Genomic DNA, 22548 nt, shown 5'->3' with positions numbered 1-22548 from the left:
GCTTTTTACAGGTGATGACCAGTACCTGGAATTGCACTTTGAAGCACACTGGCAGCTAGTACAGCTTGCAAAGCAGGGATGTCACAGCGGGGGATACCAAGACCCACCCATCCGTAACTCCCCAGGCTGTTGCATTCTGGGCTATTTGAAACTTGAAGGAATCTTCAAAGGCAGCCACGTGTAGAGCACCTTGCAAAGCTGAGACATACGGTGACTAGGGTATGATCAGAAGGGCATCCTGATCCAGGAAAAGTCACCACTGGCCTACTAGATGGAATTGTGCAAAGGCTTTCTTTGGCTGCTGGCTTCTGGTATGCGTCAGGCCAGTGATATTTCAAACAAGTTCATGGCTGCTATGAAAGCCACAAACGTCTGAGCTACTCCAGATACTATAACACAGGGTGACAAATTTAAATCTCCTCACGCCAGCAGCCTTGGGTACACAGCAGGATTCATCCGTAGCAAACACAACTTCAACCAGAGTATCTCACATCCGGTTATCTGTGGAGCAGAACCTCCAAAAGCCTTCAGAGGGTAATGGATGAAAAACATCCTCTCTGGTCCAGTCCCAGATCTCAGTTGAGGAAATGCTTAAAACTTTCTTTGTTGCTTCTGATTATTGTATTTAAAAGGGCTTATAATGGAAGTTGAGGTATTCTCTGTATAGGTGAGCATTCCTGAGACGGAATCTGATCTAAACAATTCCTCCTCTTCTTCCTCTTCTTCTTCCTGCTTGTTGTTCTTCTTCTCCTCCTCCTTCATCATCATCATGGTTAGGAATTGAACTGTTACATTTTTACCATTCCCAGACTGAATTGAACCGAAGATTAATTTTTTAATAATAATAGAAGAAAAAAGAATTGGAGAAGATAACAAAATGCAAAAACCTACAAACTTGGACTTGGATGCAATCCCAAAACAACTGAAGCACCATTTGAACCCCATTGGCTTTGACAAATTTGCCATCAGTCAATTTCAAATAGGCAGCTTTACAGGGGACAGCTTCCATCCTGAGACTATGTCTGTAACACCATCAAACATCCAGATCTGCCTATCGCAGGACTCAATAGGTAGACAAAAATGCCAGAACCCAGCCTGAAATCTGGCTGCCTGTGTGATGATCAATAATAACAATGACAGAAAAAAATTACAAGAACTAAATAATAGGAATAAGAAAAGGCTAGCATTTGGCTACTACATTCAGATAATAGGCATACAAAGATGGAGCACATAAGAAGTGTGGCCCGTTTTCAGAAGGAACAGTGACAGTTTTGTTCCATACAGTATCAATCTGGTGAACTCTCAAGCTTCCTAGGGTGTAGGCGTGTACATATATACCGGTATGCATACAGCACGTCTATATGTGTGTTATGTATACGTACACTTTCAAGAGCAGGCAGCAGAAATTCATTTTGGATGTGTGCCAGTGTGCCCACATTAAAAAATGACAATAAAGGTTATCTTATCTTATTTATCTTACCTAACCTCATTAGTAGTTTTGGTGGGGTGTGCAGTCTGGGTAGAGCACCTTAGCAAAGCTTAGTATATTCAATGCAGGATGTGACTATGACAGAGTTAAGGCTTAGTGACAATATTCTACGGGCTTTCCCTCATGTGCATTCTACCAATCTGCAAGTTGGCCAACAAAAATTACCGTATCTTGGGTTTCATTCCGCCCTCAGTATCAAGGGCAGCAATCCTGCCAAATTTAATGTGGTCCGAGTTCTGGAAAGGGATTCCAGCAGTGCTTAGTGCTTGAAATGGCAACTTCAGGCACCTTTCAAGTTGTGGAGTGACAAGCTGCATGGGGAGAAATGGAAGATGAACCAGGAGGAACTATCCTGGTGAAACAGGGATGCTTCCTGTCACTCACTCATGCAGCACTTCTCTGTGAGTGTGACCTGTTAGTTGGGCTATTTCTAAACACCCATTAAATGGTCTTCTAGAGGTGACAAATCAATTCAATTTCTCCCATTCAGCACCGAGTGTACTGCAACGTCCTATTACATTTCTATGTCAACTGGACACTAAATAAGAAACAAATCATTTCTGAAAGGGAAGGAAAGATGGGAGGGACAAGGAAAATAACAAAGATCAGGCTAAATTTACTACTGGGCTTTTTCCAGAAAGATCGCTGCACTTATTGAAGAGATGGGAACTGTTGTTTGTTAAAATAAAACCTCAAGCAGCAAGTTGCCAAATGCTAGTGTTAGCTGCAAGCAATGGCACCAGGGGTGAGATTCTACAGGTTCTCACCTATTTGCTAGAATCGGTTGTTAACTTTCTAAGCAGTTCAGAGAACTGGTTGTTGAAAGAAATCTTTTGTTTTTTTCCACCCTTCTTACATTCTTGGCAGTATGCCTAGACTTACTGTCTCCGAAGGAGGTTTTTTTTTCCTTTGCTGGTACTTTCTTAAAGGAGAAGGGTTGTTTTAAGCTTGTTACACTGCTGTTGGGAGGAAATGCTCCCGTTGGAGTTAGCACTTTGAAAAAATAATTGAATAATGAAGCAGAGTTGCCAGAAAGAAGCTTTTAATGACAAGAAACCAAGATGAGTGACATTCAGCAAGGCTTCTTGGCTAGCTAGAAAGATTGACACTCAAACATGAGTTTACATACTCTTTTTGAGTTTTGGTCTAAAACTGGTAACCATTCAAAGTTACATAGCACTGAAAAAAGTGACTTATGACCATTTTTCACACTTACAGCCATTGCAGCATCCCCACTGTCATGAGAGGCCAGGCGAGGAGAAGCGCCCCTTGATGTGAGTGATATCGAGTTGGCCACACCCACCCAGTCACATGACCAACAAGACACACCCACCAACTAAGCCACGCCCACAGAACCGGTTGTTAAAAAATTGAATCCCACCCGAATGCCACGGTTTAGCTTGCAACAGCGTCTTCAAGTTGCATAAGAAACTGCTTAATCAAAGCTGCAAAGGTCTTACTTTAAGCAACTTTAAGCAATAAACTTACCGTATTTTTCGCACTATAAGATGCACCTGACCATTAGACACACCTAGGTTGAGGAGGAAAACAAGAAAAAAAAATTCAAGCAGAGCCTGAGAGGACCACAGATAGGTGCCCTCTCATGTGCCAGCTCTGCCTATTGACTCCTGCACTGTGGAAAAGAGATAGAGGAGGCAGGCAATGACAAAGACAGAAGAGGCAGGGTTCAGCACTGTAAAAGGACCCTGCTGCCGTGCGGCCCAGGAAAAAAAGTGTGTCTTATGGAGCTAAAAATACGGTACTTTATTTGGTTCACAAATGCTAAGTACAGTGTTTGTGTGTGGATGGCCTGTGATTCCATATACTGACTAAAGAGCAATTATGTGTTATGAGGCTCTACATCAGAAATCCTCAATATGGTGCATGTGAGCATCCATATGCCTGCAGACATCTATTTGGTCACCTTGTCATTCAGATCCCATCTGGCATGAGACTAGCCAGACCACCCTAGGAGAATGAGATTTGGGGAATGGATCAACTCTTACCTCCACAGAACCTACATGCTCTCACCTTCTGAATAGACCCACTGATCAAATAACCTTTTATTTACCTATATTAATGAAAGAAGCCCTCTGACGGATGATGCTCTAGAAAGAGGAACTATCAAAGTGCTTAACCCTCTCTCTGCCGGCCTTCTTAAACCCATGCAGATTGCTTTAATTGCATATTTATGCTGATAGAAGTCTTCAATGGGAAAATAACTGGATGATAAAGAGCTGCAACAACTTTGACCAATTTAGCCAACTTTCCTGCTGCCTAGGAATTCTGAAAGTTGCAATTTCCAACCTTAGGAAAGCTAGACTAAACAGACATTTAACCCTGGTCTTTTCAAAAACTGCAATTTATTTTTCATGACATACATTTACATTTAATGTATAAATCCCTTGGTTCCTCTTTGCTGAATGTGATCAAGAACAAACTGAATCACTATTCATTGATCATGCTTTATTCTGGATCTCAGCACTTAGCACAAACTTTGCCTTATAGGCCTAAATATCCCTTTCCAAATCTACGACACAGATATCTATTTGTCTCTATGAATCTGCACAATAAAGAATGGGAGGGTGAGGCTGGAATTCAGATGAACTTATTGGACGACTTACAGCCATTATATCTGGAGAAGGCTCCAATGTTGGGAAAGGTGGAAGGAAAGAGAAGAGGATGACCAACAGCATGGTGGATGAACTCATTTACGGTGGTGATAAGTGCACCTTTGGAAGACCAAAACAATCAGATTAGGGGCAAATTGTCATGAAGAAAATCTACATGATCACTAAGACTCAGCCAGGACTTGATGGCACATAATCAATCAATTAATCAATCAATCTTGTTAGGAGCTGGAGGCTATTTAGATGCTGAAAGTTGGGACCTGAAGGACAGTCAATAACACTTTCTCAAACTGGCTTCCAGCATCTGTACCAGTCCTGGCCAATCCTGAGGCTTTATACTGTCTACAAACCTCAGAGGCTGATTTTTGGGGGCCAGCATTCCATCCTGCATCTGAAAAGAGTGTTGGGACTTGAACACGTGCAAACACAGCTAGTTTCCCAGCTAACTCCAGGCTGCCAACTACACATTTTTCGTTCAGGCTCCCCAGAGTATTTTCCAAACGGATTTTTTTTTTTTCTTAGACATACAGTACTGGAACTTATCATCCTCCTCAATCTAGTGACCTCTGAGACTCTGGGATTTAGCCTGGAAACTCCAGGCACAGCAGATGGTTCAGTGAGCTGCTGCACTCAGCATTTTCTTCTGTCTCTGAAATTATTGACATGCCCTATTTTACAGCTAGAGATGCAGATAGCCACAGAGACATTTGCAAGTTAAGCAGACTCATGATGTAACTAACAGCGAACAACAACAAAACTACTACTTCTGCTTCTTTGGAGGAGGGGGATTAAATTGAAACAGATGCCTAATGTAATTATCTCTGGTCATTAAGGCCATTTTCAGATGGACGGCTGCTAACCTTAACTGGTTAAAAGAAATGGTGGGGCAATTCAGATTTCTTTACTCTTTAATAAATGGAAAATTAAAAAGTGATAGAAAAAAAATGGAAGGGTTTCAAGCAGAGGATGTTGGCTTCCAGGCCCCTCATAAAATTCAGTGAATCAGGCAGGGCAATATAGTGCCTTGCTTAGAAGCACTCTAAGCATTTAATCTTATTAACAAAAAACAAATAGCACATTGACTGAAAGATTGTGAGTTTAAAAACCAGGAGAGGAAAAGCCAAGGCTGAGGAATGATTGCATGCGCTCCACATTATTAGTCTGGGGAAAGATGAGAAAACATGTGCCAGCAGGATAATTTAAAAAAAAAAAACAACTATTGCACATTAATGATTATGTAGAAAGCTTGTTAGTTTGGCTTCAGTTCCAGTTTTCCATAAAGAATATCCCTTTGATGACCTTCTGTGGGATGCAGACAAGAGAACTGGATCTCACTGATTTTCTTGGACTTCCCAGTTAGTTTTATGTCCTTCTGGACCACTGTTTTAGGGACAGGAATGAAAACATCGTTTCCCACAAATTCTTATCTGCATAACAGGTTCTAGAAAAGGATGCCTTGGGGACTTCAGCTCTGCGGATATTGACTCATATTTATCTCTTTAACATGGAGCCTGCCATACAATGAGTTTTTCATGTATTTCATGTATTTTGAACATGTAACTTTCATGGCTCAAGATATTACCAGCTGACTTCTGGCAAACTTTCAAATTATCTGCTTCCTCCTCTTCTTCCTCCTTGCAAAAGGAAGGCTTTCTCCTTCCCTTCACCCCACTTCAGGAATAGATGGCAACATTTCATTGGCTTGTTTCTAAAGATGTGGATGCTGTTCCCACCAGAGAAAATGCTATTCATTTTCCTGGCCTCTCGGCAGTGAACCACCACGCTTGACTCGGTCCCGGGAAAACTGCTTTTCTGGCATGAAACTCTTCCTGGGTTGGTTACAATTTGTAATGTAGCCCACCAGGAGAGCTGATGTGGCATTAACATAGAGAAGGCTTTACAGGCTTCTCTGTGGATTTGCTTGATTGCTTTAAGAAAACCATTTTCACCTCAGGAGGTGCTTTTGGCCAATTACCAGCCCAATACACACACACACACACACACACAAAGTGATAAATTCATGAGTGATGCATGTGAAGGAAAGATGATGCTGGATGCTGTAAAGGGAGGAGGAAAGGTGGTTGTGTATTTTTGAAGATTTAAAACTTGGAAAGAGGGCAGGAGGCATTAAATTCTACACCTAGCAAGCTAGACAGCATGAATGCTGACGTCCTTAACTTTCTACGTTCAGCTACTGGGTAGCTTCAATAAAAATGTTGATGGCTGAAGGGACCTTTGCAGGATCATGTGTTGCAACCATTCAAGGATTTTCCTTGCATGGTTTTAATGTTATCTTGATTGTTTAATGTGTATATTTTTACATGTTTTTGTTTTAACTTTAAGAGCAAGAAATTAGTTTACTGTATATGTTTCTACTTGCATTGAGGAAAATCTGAAGTCATTCCGTTCTTTCTTCTGGTCTTTTTTGATCTCATCTCACACACACACACACCCGATTTTTCCCTTTCGTTATTTTGTATTTTATATATATTTTGAAATGTAATGAAGTTTTTTTTTTAAAAAAAAAGACTTGCAAGTATTCAGGCAACCCCAGGCAGAATGTATTTGGCTCTCTAGATGATCAGCCCCTTTTTGAGAAAAATGGCCAGTCTAGAAACAAACAAGCAAGCAAGCAAATGTAAATGGGAAAAAAAAGTAAAGTAGCAAAAATCCTACACAATTCTGAATATTTCCTTGCTAGAGATTTACTGTGACTTATAGCATTACCCTGCCATTGCTGTGGCAACAAATCACTAATGAAGACAGGCTTTATATCATCACAGCATGGCTAGGTGACACTACACTATAAATCATTACCAAGGATCTTGTACAACCATCTCTTGTAATAATGGTGAATAAATAAGGGCTAAGAAATTAAAACCACCTAGTGTGATCCTCCAGATGTTGGACTGGAGAGGACACTTTCCTTTATTGAGGAATGGGTAGGTTGCCTCACGAGGCTAGCTCTCTATCTCTTATCCTCTAATCAGGCACCTTAGAGGGGCTTCTGGACTTACTTGTGCACCAAAGCTCCAATTTTCATCTTGCTAACCTTGTTTCACAATCTTGATATTAGATCATTTCACTGGTCTATGTAAGGCTACTTTTCAAGATAGTTTGCGAGCAAAAAATTAATTCAAAACTAATTGGTTTTGCATTGAAATGATACATCAACTGTTCTTCTTTGGGGTGTTCATCATATAAAATTTAGGAAAGATTTTCTATAACTCCTTTTGACCTGCTGAATATGTAATACTGGCCTTATAAAGATTTACACTTGGAAACGGAATATTACTATATTACACTATTCCCCAAACTGATGTCATTCAGAAGCTTGGATTATGGTCCCCATTATTCATAGCTAACAGGATAGGCATGTTGGCTGCAGACAATTAGAATTACTGTCCCAAAATTGGGAAACACTTTTATATGGAATGTAACATGCTATTAACATGCTACCATCCATGCAAATTATATTTTTATCCATGCCCTGGCTTCCAACCCATCTCCAATTGCAATTTAAAAGTGCCGGTTCTACTCTTTATATTTTTTAAAAGGTAAGCCTAAGTTTTTCTTCCCAAAAATGAAAATAAAAAATCTTACTATGTCATTTGAAATCGTATAGCTGCTTGTTTCAGAGCCAAGGATTCCTGTCACTCTAATCTTGCTGTCCCTATAGCATGCTTTTGCCATGCTCTCAAGTGGGACTCCATTGTGCCATTGTTCCTTCAGCTGTACCACACAATACTGAAAGAACAACATTGTTGCATTCCCCTGGCTGAAATTCAGATGTCACCAACTGCATAAAAATCCACTACCAACTGCCACACCGAATATGTCAGCTATTTGTATTGTCTGGGCACTCTATTCATTTTTTTTTTAAATTCCCCCCTTCCCCAACCTATTGACCTAATGAACACTAGATGGCCAGAAAGGGTGTACATATTTTGACTGCAACCTAACAATTTGAGAAGCCATGTGAATCTGTGGAGTGTTCTTGTACATCAACACATTTTTTCAACTATTTTATTAGTTGACTTGTTGACCACAAGATGGCACCAAAACGTTGGTGTTTGCATTACTTTACTGCCATCTAGTGATCACTTGTGCAGCTGCTGAGTAAGGTGCTAAAGTTTTACAGTAGTTGACAAATGAGTTTTCTTCCTATTTTTCATACCTATGCCTAGCATTTTTTAAAAGTCTTTATTACTTTTTATTGTTGTAGCTATATTTTTAAATAAAATTACTCTTAAAAGAAATGAAACTATCTGTTCCTTTGTAGTAAACAGTCTGCTTGTAATGTCCTGTGCCAAGATATCCACTCTCAAACAAATAAAGTCATCTTTGGACGGTCTTGGTAGCAGGTTGAAGATGAGACAGAAGCAACATTGTGAGGATATATCCTTTGGCACTCTGAGAAGCAACTCCAACCAGGACAAAGAGGCTGAATGCCAGGCTAAAAAAAAAATTAAATACTGTGTATATTGTATTTGTGCATATATACACATAGATTACTTACATTATAAATTATAATACACATATATTTAATTTATGATGATGCACACACATACACAAACATACATACACACTTGACTTTTATATAGAAGTTTATGAAGAACGATAAGCTTGAAAGAACTGATTGACCCAAACTCACTCACTGAGTTTCTTCAAAGTCCAATATTTCAACCATTACATTATGGAGCACTACTTTTCTCCATATAATCTACAATGTTAATTGTGGGGTTTTCTGCATTATGTATTTATCATCTTGTTTTTTTAAAGGTTCTGTTTTTTGTTTCAAGTTGAAAGGGGGTTTCAAAAATATTTTAAATAAATTATCCACAAATATGTAATGTAGTGTTAAGCATTGATTTTATTACTACCAACTTTAAAATTCACAGAGGATAAGGCAATAATTTCCATTAGTCCTGATGCCCTATGCTACTTCAAATATCAGAAACTTACCTGTCAGTAATTATTGAGAAAATATGTACGTGTGCATGTTATCCTACTATATTTTGTGTACTGCCTTTATTGGACCACTTTGAAAAAATAGTATACAAGATAAGCCTTTACTATGATCCAGCAGAGCAAGTTATGCATTTTTTTGTATAAAAGAGCAGGTGCAATTAGAATATAGTAAAATAAAGAAAGGGAAACTTAGGTACAAGGTTCAGTCTGCTTTCTAATTTCTAACTAGTTAATTTTGAGCTATTGTGTATTGGAAGAATAAAGATATAACCTGCACCTGGGCCGTGGACTGTGCAAACAAGGAAATGCAACATTTGTTTCAAAGCTAATGCAGACAGATCTTAAACATTTTATTTTTAATCCTTGGAGGTGGACAAAACACATCTTTCAAAAGCATTCACTTTATATATTAGTTGAACAGGCCTCATTTCATCTCAACATCTTAGCAGAAGCTTTTGCCCCTGGAATAGAGTGCATCACTTTTGCAGAGGCACATTTCGGAAAAATAAGGCACAAACTTACTATGGCCTGGATGACTGCTGCCCTCTATAGGTTGTACTCTATAGATTGCAACAGTAAAAATCTAAAATAATACAAAAAGCGGAGGTCTGCCTATGTATGCACATATACCATAGATGTTTTGAAAGACTGAATAACAAATACCAATTTTTAATGGGATTGAACCACATAGTAGCAGGAAGCATTCAATAACCTAAATCGCTACCTAAATGTGTATATAGGTAATCCTTGACTTATGGCCACAATTGGGACCAAAATTTCCATTGTTAAGCAAAGCAGTTGTTAGGTAAGTTGTGCCCAACTTTATGACCTGTTGGACAGGGAGAAATAGATATCATATTCTCCATCCAAAACAGCGCAGTTGCATAAAATATGGGTGGGCATCTGGGAAATTTTTATACTAGTGTACTAGTTACTATTTTTTTTTCTATAGATATTTAAAATAATATATTAGTATTAGGACATTGTGGAGCAATTACAGTAAAAATAACCAAAAACATTATAAATATATAATCCGTGTGGAATTCAGAGTACAATATACAAATTTACTTCATACTTCAACTGGAATCGCTTAACACAAACCTCAGCTAGCAGGGTGAGGTCAGAACTTTCACAGCTGCGTTAACCTCATTTCAGAGGTGCCAGTCCTCTGTCCATACTGCTATTGAAAAAGAACAAAAGGGGTGGGAGACTAGAAGCCCTGAGCGTGGTCTCTGTCAGCCAAGACAAAATAGCCATAGGACAGAGCCCAGCCATCAGAAAAGGAGACACAGCAGAATTAGGTGACCAATTAGACCTCGACAGACCCGTGACTGTATTATTCCCATCCCCATGACATGTATTGTAGATGGGTTTTATGGCAAGACTTGGGCCAGGGAAACATTTTTATGGCAAGACTTGGGCCAGGGAAAATTTTAACAATGGAACTAAACATGATTTCAAACTGCTTCAGGTTACCAGGTGGACGTGTTAGCAAGGTATCTTTGGATAGCAATCCGTAGGACATGAGGACAAGCCCAGTCTATACTTAGTAGGGAAAAGTAGATGGAATCTGGCTAGGAGGGAGTAGGTGCATTATTTACCCCACCTCACAAAATCAGGTAAACAATACTTGAGTTTATCTGAATATTTTGGTTTGGTAATTTCTTATGCCAAAACATACAATTTTTGAAGTATAAGCTTATAACTAACTATAATCATAAAGAGCAATTCAAAACTCTCCTCATACTTCATAGCATTCCAAAAAATTCCAACCTCTTACTGGTCAATTCTGGGGCTCTTTATAAAACAAAATATTTCTCTGCCTTTGAAGCAACAAGAAAAATTCTTCAGAGTAGCTGAAAGGCTTGTCTACATTCCCTCAGCCTTGAGGTCACAAGGCATGACAAGAATGCTGCAGGGGCAGTAGATCTTGTGGCTCATCAACCCACCCATCTCACTATAAACTTTGGCCCACCCTTTTCCAAAAAAGAGAACTTCCTTGGGAAGCAGCAACTTCGGTGGTTGACAGAGAGGCAGGAGGGAGATCCCTTGCCCTCCCTCAGCTCCCAACAGGGGCCCTGTAGACTTGTAGAGTAGAACCAAATAATCTAGTCCCTAGATGCTGTTCTAGGGTCTAAAAGATTAAGCTTATAGAGTTTCTGGAATTTTATCATACATGTATCTTGCATATTCAGAATATCTATATATTTATCCATCCATCCATTCAAAATCCAATGAAACTTTCTACACCATTCTAACAAAGTGAGGACAGTTTAGAACTATAATTGTTTAGACTTAATAATGGCAGCCAGTCTTTATTTATGTATCCATATAGCCACTATCAATTAGATTTCTATTAAGTCTGCATAAATCATATATGAATGTATAGTGAAATTATACAATGAAAATGGATTCTCTGTGCCCCTATTATACCTAAAAGACTGATATCGCAACATTGGGAAGATAAATGCATAGCCCCATTCACTCAGTGGACTGAATACCTGATTACACTTGCTACCTATGAGAGGACTGCCTACGGATAATAGACTTTGTATGGACAAATATAAGGAAATATGAGACTCATTTATACAAAGTACAGAATGTTTTTTAAAAAGGCATGATAGTCATATAAGTGTATCAGAAACACACACACACACACACTTGAACACTGTTTGCATTAGATAATTATACAGTATATTGAATTGTAACTGTATAGTGTTCTAATAACATTAAAATCTTTTTTCTCTTGTATCTTATTTCACTTATTTTTAAGTACGATGATGTATTTTTAATTTCTTTTTATGTTTGTTCTTTTTCCTTTTTATTATTTTAAAAGCAATATTTTTTAAAAAATCAGCAGATGTGGACATAATTATCCAGACCCTAGCCAAACAGTATATTCTATCAGCATTTCTCCATGTTTATTATAATTAAATACATACATACGCTGTACAAAATGAAATAGCGTGTATTCCTGAAGAATAATCTTGTTACTACCCATCCCACCAGCATCCCAATGACATACCAGCATCCAACATACCAAAACATAGAACTATAGCTTCAGAAACCCCTGCTGAGTGTTAATAGATGGAAATAAATGTGTATTGTCATTTCAGTGAAGGCTTGCAAGACAAACCCAAAATTAAAATTAAAAATTAAAACTGAGGTAATAACACAAAATAGTTAACAGCACTTTAACAGCAATAGCCACTTTACAAATTAAACCTAAATCATTTCAAGTTTGTTTAAACCAAAAGGTGATACAAAGTTGCGTTCATCCAGTCCCTAATAGATCAGTACTCTAGATATAAAGCATCAGTCATTTCCATTTTGTGCAGCTGAACGGAGAAATCTGATTTAGAACTTAGTGTTTCTGTCTTACTGCTGGGAATGTTTCAGTCAACAGCATCTTCAAATTGGCCATCCTCTGTCACAGCTTTTAAGTGAATCAAAGTCAACGGTGCTACATGGTGTAAGCTTGGGTCATACAGAGGTTCTTCTTGAACTGAATAGGATGCCTGTCCATTGCCATCCCAGAAACTTCCACAGTAGATAATATCGTCTAAATCTAAAGAAGTAATTTGGGAACAATGTAAAAATGCACTGTATATATATATATATATATGCATATATATATTGTTGTACAATGCTGAAGTTAATATATATATGTAGATTGCAAAATTACCCAAGCTAAGGTTCTATTAACTTCTGAAGAAACGCTTTTTATAAATATTACTATGCCCATTTATATTCAGCCCTTCCTTCAAGGAGCTTCAGCTAATGGCACCGGGAACATGCTATTTTCTTTTTTTTTTAAAGAAAGAGTAAACAAAATGTGTTCTTTGACCAATATGATTAGAAAGCTCAGTTAACACACAGAAGTATATATTGCAGCAGCTATAAACAAAACTTATTATTCTAGGATTCAATTATCCTCTTCATCCAGTTAAACCAGGAACCGAAGTCATAAAATCTTCATGTTACAGAAAAAAGTAACTAAATTAACTTTACAAAAAATTGTTTTCAATTTCAATATAAACACTACACATGCTTTTAATTTATAAGCTATATTTTATGAAGGACTACTAATCGACACACTGTGAAATCTTGCAATACTCAGTAACTCATTTCCTTTCTTTCTCCAATTCATACTTGATGTCAAAAAACTTCAGCAAGTTCTCATAAGAAAAAAAAAGAATCTATGTTTGCTAGCATAAGACTCAGAAAAATAATGCTAGAGACAAGAAAGAAAAATGTGCATTCCTTAAATGGTAATATGCAACTCTTCTCCACATCACACAAGTACTTTAACATTTTACAGAAATGAAGAAAAATGGCAACTAAAGAAGAGAAATCTTTACCATTTTTTTAAATAAATGTATTTTATCCTTGTTATATTACCTTTAGGCAAATCCTTCTGATAATTACATTAAATTCTGATTAAATTTCAGACCTCTAAATAATGATTGAAAACACAGGCTTGTTCTTGAAAACATTAAGAAATAAGACAAATCAAGATCAAAGGAAGACAAAAATATTAAGAATAAAAGTATCCAAGACAGTTTGTTCTTTTGCTAATTGAGCCAAAAGATAAAAATGGCACTACACATAATCCTTGTTTAACAACTACTTGTTCACTGACCATTCAAAGTAAATGATGGTGCTAAACAAGAGATACTAACAAGAGGTCCTCAAAACTCACCACTCTCAGGGTCATGTGATTGCAATCTAAGAGTTTGACAACTATTTTGAAATAATATCTGCATTATGCCTATCGGTATGTATTGTTTAGAGTGACTCCTTCTCTGATCACACGATCAAGGGCTTTTCCCAAGAGCATTGGTAAGCTGGAAGATGGCAGCAAGTGGCAGTCATGCATGTCAATAAGCAAAACAAAACGGTTGAAAATACAAATTTCTTGCAGGTGAACTCTCCAACCCCCTTTTCCTATTCAATATATGGTTTTTTTCCATTGCTGAACAGTCCAGTAGAACAGCATCCAGTGAATCCGAGAGGACCTTTTCTTTTTTTTATGGCAGTTGCATTTATGTTTTTGAGTCAACCAGACAAATAAGTAGTCCTATAAACTGAATAAATGCATAAACTATCTCATATCTGTGAAAAATAAATATGCTATGTCACCACAGGCACATTTAAAATAATAGAATAATAACTATTATTGTTATTATGTTTTTTTATATTGTTGGCTTTTTGTATCGTGATTTCTTGAATTGTATGCTAGCTGCCAGGAATTACTATTGCAAGACAGGTAGCCATATAAATATATCAAATTAATTAATTAGTCTATAATACCATAGTTTTATATGTCTTTAATTAGTTGACATAACCATTAAATAATAGAACAGATGGTTAATGAACTATTATAGTTGTCCTCAAAAGAGAGGTAGAGACATTACTTTATATTTCTTATAGAGCACTATATTTCTTACCTGGGGAAGCAACCTGGGTAGAATGAAAGTGGTGTATTTTTGAACATATCCTAAATAACTTAAAATAGAATGCCTATCACACATCCCTATTTGGAAAAGTGTAACCTTTTGTTTCTATCATGACAAGACAGTTAAGAGTAAAAATTAGTATCCACTAGGATACAACCCAATGATAACTGTATTACAGAAATATTGGGAACCTAAATTTAGCAGAGTATTATCTTAAATTTAGCAGTTTAGCAGATTTTACACTTGATGTTATCTTTTTATAAAGCTAGATCAGAAACATAAACACTAAGAGCATATCTTTAGAAAGAGGGTTGTGTCCTATTACTGTATAATAAGCTAATTTGTTAAGTGCAAAAATACAGTAAATTCTTAGCAATAATTTTTCTCTTTTTAAAGGTAGGCAATTCATTACATGTGCAGCAGTTGCTCTATACATTTACCTTATAATTTTAAAGTATAATATATACTTCTGTCTGTTAATTTGTACATTCATAAAATGAGAGGGTACATGTACTAATGCTTTATAGAGTTTCTTGGCAATAACCCTGTATATTTTTCATTATCAAATGCTATTCTTCCACTTCAAATAATAAGTTAGTATATTACTATCCTAACATTATTGTAGATATTGTATTTACATTACTTGATTAACAGAAAGAAGGTTTATATCTTGAATAAATTATTTATTAATTCAAAACAATTGTAAAATTAAAGTTATAGCTCTGGTTAGAAAGAACTTGTGTTTTCAAATAGGGTTTTGCAGAGGACTGTGTTCTTCATTGAAATTACACAACTATTCTAAATTTACAGTCCAACTGTGTACATTTAAGAGAAAGTTACTGAAGGATTACTAAGGAATCATTATCAATAATTAAAATGGCAATGAAATTAAACTATTGGGGACAAGTATTTGTAAAATATGCAAAGGGAAAAAAATAAAGAAGCAGTATAAATATTTTTAAAAAATCTTCACAATGTAAGAAAAATCTCAGAGATAATGAATAAAAAAAGAAGATGCAGCTGCTTATACCAGTTATTTACTAGCAAATGACAAGGCCTTTCTACTTAGGAGTTTCTGTTATTTAATCCCAGGGCAGATTACAATTTTAAGAATTGTAATATGTTTATATTCTGATAATGCAACTTCTGTCAAATTAACAATAATAGAAGTGCTTAGTTGCAATTCTCGCTTATTTTTTCTCTTAACATGCTCCTGTGTAGTCTACTGCAGCTCAGAATTGTGCCTGCTATAACATTACAATTATTTAGGACTAGAAAGAAGGCAGGGAGCCACGCTCACATACAATTAGATTTCTTCAATAGATATAACTCTATGCACCTGAATATATATATAAAAGGTAAAATTTCCCCCATCATCCATATCTGACTCTAGGGGACAGTGCTTATCTCATGACTCACAGCCAAAGAGCCAGCTTGGACAATGCCATAAGCATTATTTGTACCAAAGATCAGTAACAGTCTAGTATCTATTTAAAATTTAGATACAGCCTAGAACGAAGCACCAAGAAATTCATGTATCAGTGCTTTAATTTGACCAATGAGGACTCTGACAAATACATGATGTATTTTTCCCAGTGATTAAGTTTCCTAACATGTTTGAAAAAAATCATAAATAAGCATTCCCTTACCATAAGAGTTTTTATTGTTTTCAGAGTCTTCCATCTCCTTATCCCAGTCTTCTTCTTCATACTGGATAACTGCTGTCATTTCAGGAAAAACAGTTTGGGTAGCTACATCGTAATCTTCATCATCTGATTTCCAGTCTTCATTTTCTGACTGGAAGTCTTCAAAATCATCAGAGTCCTCAAGAGTACTTATTTTTGCCCCCACTTTTTCTGTCAGCCCTACAAAGAAAGTAGCCAGTATTTAAAATAAAGAAAAATAAACAATCATAAGAATGATCTTATATAGCAGTATGGGGGGGAGGGGCACGCAGAGATAAAGTACGATTAATGTTAGGCTGGCTCCATGCAATTTATTTAATCTGACAGTTGCATTTATAATTGGGTTTTGACAAGACAGCAACTACCTCCATTTGCCCATTTCACCAACTAACATCAGGAGAAAGGATGGCAGTTATGGAGCCCGAATTAACCACATGAACTGCAATGAATACATTTTGCATTACCCTCAGATTTGCTAGATCAGTTTCAGGAACATCTGCTAACAATTTCAAACCCATCAAAGGCCCAAGCCATGTATAAACATCTTAGACATCTTATCTTTCAGCCACTATTATCTAATGCTAATGCAACATGCTAGGAGAACATTTGCCTGCGCCGCTCAGAAACCCAGGTATGATATACTGTATTTGATAATGTAGGTTTAGTAACAGTTTTTAAAATCTACACAGAGTGAGCAATTGGTCTTGTTAACCAATTAACTGCTCAGAAAAAGCTTTAGAAAAAAATAATTGAAAAGGAAAAAATACAAGCCTTTGCCCAACAAATGTAGGGTTTTTTAGGCTGTGGAATATTTCCCTATTTTGGAAGCTAATTGCTTGCTTGATATATAAGGGGAACCCATATTTGAAGGCTAGGATTTCAGATGCTAGATGGAAAGCGATTGCAGTAAGCTATTTAGCCTTTTCTCTTCTGGATACCCCATATTTCTTCACTCCACACCTCTACTACTGTTTTTCCATTCAGATTCTTAAACAAATTGACCAACTGAAAAGCAGGAAAGCCCCCAGCTGAACTGAAAAGCAGGAAAGCCCCCCAGATCTAATATCACCTAAGGTGCTAAAGGGAAAAGCTGCTTTATAGGTCCCTGTCTTGGTGTCCCTTTTTAAACACATCGGTAAAACACTTCAAACATTTGATGACTAGAGTTCTGTAACTATTCTCCTTCTCTAAAAATGGCAAAAATAAAAATCCTTCACAGTTAGCCTACACTACAAAATAAGCTTAAAACATATGCCCATTTTTTTATTATAAGTTTTTGGATTGAGTATATCAAGATAAATTTCTAGCAGAACTTAAGAAAGGTAGTGAATCAGTGTGTCAGTTTACAGTTTCTAACAGAAAAATATAAATGTAAGCAAAGTCACCCTTTATACATAGTCTTTATTTAAAACAATTCTTCAGTTTTATTTCAAGGAACAGACTGATGAAAATGTCCCTCCCATTCATTGACCAGTGGTCACTCACTCTAATAAGGATACAATATGAACATAAAATCATCAAGTCAGATGAGAATAGAGCTGGCTATCTTACTGCATACATTGCAACCCATTGAGGCACAAAACAGGCTCAATATTTCTGTGGATATCAGTGGTAATTGCTCCAACCATTCTAAATTCCATCTAAATTCAGTTACAAACATTTGATAATACTGCTACATGCCAATGAATACCGCTATATGCCAACAAGCAACTATTCTTTTGCTTCCCAGGTGGCCCTTAAGAGAAGCTTAAGACTTGAGCAAAAATAATAATGGCAGGATATAAATAAATATTTTCAAAAAGGGAGGTCTTATAAGCAACTATTTCCAAAACCAAGATTTAATCTTCTTGGGAAAGAAAGTTCCTTCAGATATCTATGGCAAATAGGAAATAATAAAACTGAACATGTTCCAGATTTTAAATACCTTGGCATAATTTTTTAAGCTTCCAGAAGTTGAAGAGAACAAATTAGATCTATTGCTGCCAAAGCTAACAGTGCCAAGGCAATTCTGGGCCTTTTCCATTCTAAAGAGAGTAGTTCCTACCATCCTTTTAAAAGCTAAAACTGTATTTCATAATTTGTCTAGTTCACAGACATGTGCCTATAATGATCAAATGCCTTTAAGTACTATTTAATCCACAGTAGTGATGATTATCTGGATTTACCAATTAATAAGGGCAGCATATTAAAAGAACTACGTTATATAATTTTGAATGGAAAAAATGGTTTTAAATATGTTTATATCTGATGTGAAGAAAATCAGACGTGGCTTCCTTAACTATGTTCCTGTTTTCTTTTTCTATTTGTCCTAATATTGAAGCAGAGACATTTTGAATATTTTTTCCTGTTCTATTTTTATTTGCTACGTTCTATTCTATTTCAGTTTATCTTGTTTAAGGTTTCTTTTTAATTCCAATTTCTTAAGTCTCTTGTGACTAATTCATTGCTTCTATTTTATGTGGTTATTTTTTCTGTGCTTCATCTTGCCAGTAAAAGACTTAAATTAAGAACAAAAATTAGAAAATCCAACAGTAAGCCTAGTTTGGTAAAATAAGCCATGGTGCTGGGTTTTGTCTCATTGAATTAAACCATAATAATGCCAGATTGCATTTCACATAGGAGCCTAGACATGCATAGTAAAGCTGTCAGCAACAGTCAGTGACACTATACTTAAGCAGACCATCAACCAACTTGTTCAGTAACAACTCAATTACTAATAGCAATAGCATTTAGACTTATATGTAGCTTCATAGTGCTTTACAACCTTAAGCGATTTATAGAATCAGCATTGTCCCCAACAATCTAGATCCTCATTTTCCTCCTGCATTGCACTGCACAACAGCTGAACAGAGCCTATGATTTAGTGCAACATGCAAATCCACTCATGCAGTGTATGTATTCTACAACTGAGCTACTGTTTCCTCTTCTAGAAATGCAGTTACTTTTCTCTAAGTACCTTTCCAAGGTCTCCAAATGAATGCCTTTGCCTTCTTTACTTCAACTTCTTCCTGTTCAGTAGTGGAGGATCCATTAACTTCAATCTGCAAGGCAAAAATGCTTTTTTTTTAAAAAAAATGATTCCTATCTCCTACTGTTTTCATATAAATGCTCCCGAAATTGCTGGATAACAAATATAGTTGATTTCTTGAAAGTTGGATTAAATCTGTCTTTTGGGGAAAGGTTGGCCTTAAGTTCTTGTTATTAAAATATGGAATTGTAAATGTATTTTGATGCTAAATTCATAGTGAGAATATTAAACTTTAACTTGTCAGTTAACAATGACTTCAAATATCTTCTTGAAAAATAAACCATGTGAAGCTCTAAGACCAATCTTTGTATTTGTCATAAAGAAGCAGGGGCAATTGCCATAAGAATACTGTAATATTCTGTTTCCTCAGTTCAGAATTGCAAATAACATAATCATGAATTCTGAAATTCTGCTTTTAATATTTAACATTATGTTCCCCAAACCTGGATAAATAACTTAATATTGGATAAAAGTGAGGATTCTTTTGGTAATGACCATAAAATCACTATACCGGGGTATCAAACTCAATTTTATTGAAGGCTGCATCAGGGTTGTCTTCTATCTCAGGGGGCCAGAATGGGTGTGGCCAGAAAGGGTGTGGCCAGCTTGACATCACTCATATTGGGGGGTACCTGTGATGGCCTGTACGCTCTGCCAGCAAAAACAGGCTCCCGAGCTCCGTTTTCAGCTGCGATGGCCTCCTGCAGTCCTCTGCCAGCGAAAACAGAGCCTGCAGCCCACCCTAGCTCCGTTTTCACTGGCAGAGGTACCGTGGGCCTGTCCTTTGCTGTTTCCAGGGCAGCCCATGGGCCAGATCTAAGTATCCCACAGACTAGCTTCTGGGCTTTGAGTTTGATACCCCTGCACTACACAATCACAAGAGATATTTGAATACTTTCTGATAAGTAATTTTGCATAATGAAGGAAATGGTTGGGAAGCATTGACCTAAAGTAAGAAAAAAAGAAAAACAAGCACTTCTCTACCCAGATAGTTTGCACCTGACCAAGTGACAATGCTGTCTAATTTTTAGGAATAACAATGAGAAATCCATGATTAAAATGTAAATATTTTTTTCAAGGAATAAAAAATCTACAGAAAATAAATTTCTCCAGATCAGGTATAGGCAATTTTTTGGACTGCCTGGCATGTTTTAGAATTTTAAAAGGGTGCTATGTCTATTTACAAAATGGCGGCCATCAATGGATTTGCTTCTTCACAAAATAGTTGTTGCATGCATGGAGTCACAAAACCTAGATTTATCAGAAGAAAAACTGAGATTTCTGTTATTCATATTATAGCAAAGGATGCTTTCTATGAATTCAAAGTAGCTTTGTCTTTTTTTCTAGACAGAACAGCACTGAGCTACACTATGCTGGCTTTCTAAAAGTTCTCATGGGCCTGATACATGGTCCACAAGCATTCATATAAACAAATATGATCTGAAAATTAAGGTTTTACTTTGTTATGTGGCTATCTCCCGTGTATTTATTTAAAATTAAGAATAAAGTTGAGAAAAGAGAATATGGCCAAAGGAGGCACCATTTCCTACAATTCCCCAAAATATGAATGCCCATATAAAATAACCGTGTTTGTCTAATTCAATGCAGTGTCTACTTATTGGCTGTAGCTCTCCAAAATCCATTCTCCTAAAACATTAATGCGTTAAGAATCATGATAAGACCAGAAAGTATTTCTGGAGTGTTCATATACACAATCTAAAACATTAAACAGAAGGCATACATTTAAAAAATACTTTGTTAAATATAAGACAGCTAACCTGTAGAACACAAAGAACAGAATTTAATTAAATTGCTACCAGGGATAAAAAGTGTACTCAGGAATAAAAACATTTTAATTATATAGCATGTTCAAGTAATTTCTGAAGGATGGCAGTTTGATTTTCACTGGGTTGCTCCAACTAACATCTAGAATTCAAAAATTGATAGTAATAATCCCTGATGGCCATCTGATTTCTTTAAAAAAATACTGACAATTTTCTGTAAAAGGTTCTTTTCCTAGCAATTTTCAAAGGAATCATTTGCTTGTAAACATACTTGAGTTTCCACACTATAAGATTTCAGTTGACTGCATTTTTGTATTTCATTTTATGGGATGGGATGGGGTGGGGAATGATGACATGACACAATGCCATGACTTAAGCAACGGTATCAGGCTCTGTAATCCAATTCCATTATATTTTACAACAGCACTATCATGAAGACACTATTGTAGTTTGTTACAGTACCCTTTATAAGTTTTCTGAGTTTTCAGCAAATCTTAACATGCTTGCCTAAGCAGATTAGAGAAGTTCTTAAAGGAGCAATAAATACCAGCAGGAAGCTTACAGCCTAGGCCCTAGGAAAAAGCTGGTTATATCAATTCAAACTACTGTATAAAGTGCATGTTCCTTGTTTCTTAGGCCTTGCTGTCCTTATTTGTTACCAATTAATTGTGTTACAACAATTGAAGTCATGATTAACAAAATTGTCTGTAAATCTAGATTTAAAACCCAGAATCTTTTAAACCTGTAACATCCAATTATTCTGTTAACTGTTACTTCTTTTATTTCCCCATACCACATCTTTTTTTTCTTTTCCCATTAGCATTTTGATTAAGTTATAAAATATAAAATACAAAATAGACAGAAAAGTAGTAATGGGGGAGGGGAAAGAGAAGTGAGGAAAGATAAAAAAGAAAAACGTTAACCCTTTTCATCTTTTTTTCAATATATCACCATCATCTGTTATTTCTTGGGAACCATGGTTTTACCCTACCCTATTACAATTACTCCTTAACTTAGTTCATTTAGTGACCATTTGAAGTTACAACAGCACTGAAAAAGTGACATAACTGTTTTTCACACTTACAACATTGCAGTATCCTCATGGTCATGTGATAAAAATTCAGATGCTTGTCAACACATCCTTATTTATGGTGGTGACAGTATTCCAGGATCATGTGGTCCCCTTTTGCAATGTTCTGATAAGCAAAGTCAATGGGAAAGCCAAATTCACTAAACAACTGTCTTACTAATTTAAAATTACAGTGATTCACTTAACAACTGTGGCAATAAAGGACATGATAGGACAAAATTCATTTAAATGTTTCACTTAGCAACAGACATTTGGGACTTAATTGTGGTCTTAAGGCAAGGACTACCTGTACTTTCATCTCTTAACTTCCCTTGCATATATTCTTAAACTTTGTATTATTAAGAAAAACATTTAGTTTATGCATTTATATTTCATATTTCTAAACCACCCATCTCCCTCAAAGATGAATGAA

General features: G+C 36.3%; 1 protein-coding gene across 7 annotated transcripts in view; it reads right to left on the bottom strand.

The window, feature by feature from the left end:
• Nucleotides 1-22548, bottom strand: part of COPRS (coordinator of PRMT5 and differentiation stimulator) — a 70358-nt gene that overhangs the window by 46136 nt on the left and 1674 nt on the right. For 3 of the 7 annotated variants that reach the window (XM_087925132.1, XM_087925133.1, XM_087925134.1), the window contains exons 2-3: nucleotides 19191-19275; nucleotides 16199-16414 (exon numbers count right to left, since the gene is read on the bottom strand). In XM_087925132.1, coding sequence (XP_087781258.1) covers nucleotides 16199-16414; nucleotides 19191-19275 — 301 coding nt within the window. Of the gene's footprint in view, nucleotides 1-8118; nucleotides 8576-11378; nucleotides 12659-16198; nucleotides 16415-19190; nucleotides 19276-22548 lie in introns of those variants that run through there. The other 4 variants (XM_026711090.2, XM_087925131.1, XM_087925130.1 and 1 more) reach the window with 3 other exon arrangements.

This window comes from Pseudonaja textilis, chromosome 2 (assembly GCF_049901715.1).
Source record: "Pseudonaja textilis isolate UNSWEBS1 chromosome 2, rPseTex1.2, whole genome shotgun sequence".
Lineage (NCBI taxonomy): Eukaryota > Metazoa > Chordata > Lepidosauria > Squamata > Elapidae > Pseudonaja > Pseudonaja textilis.
Note: the sequence above shows the minus strand (reverse complement) of the source record. Positions and strands in the feature narration are given on the sequence as shown.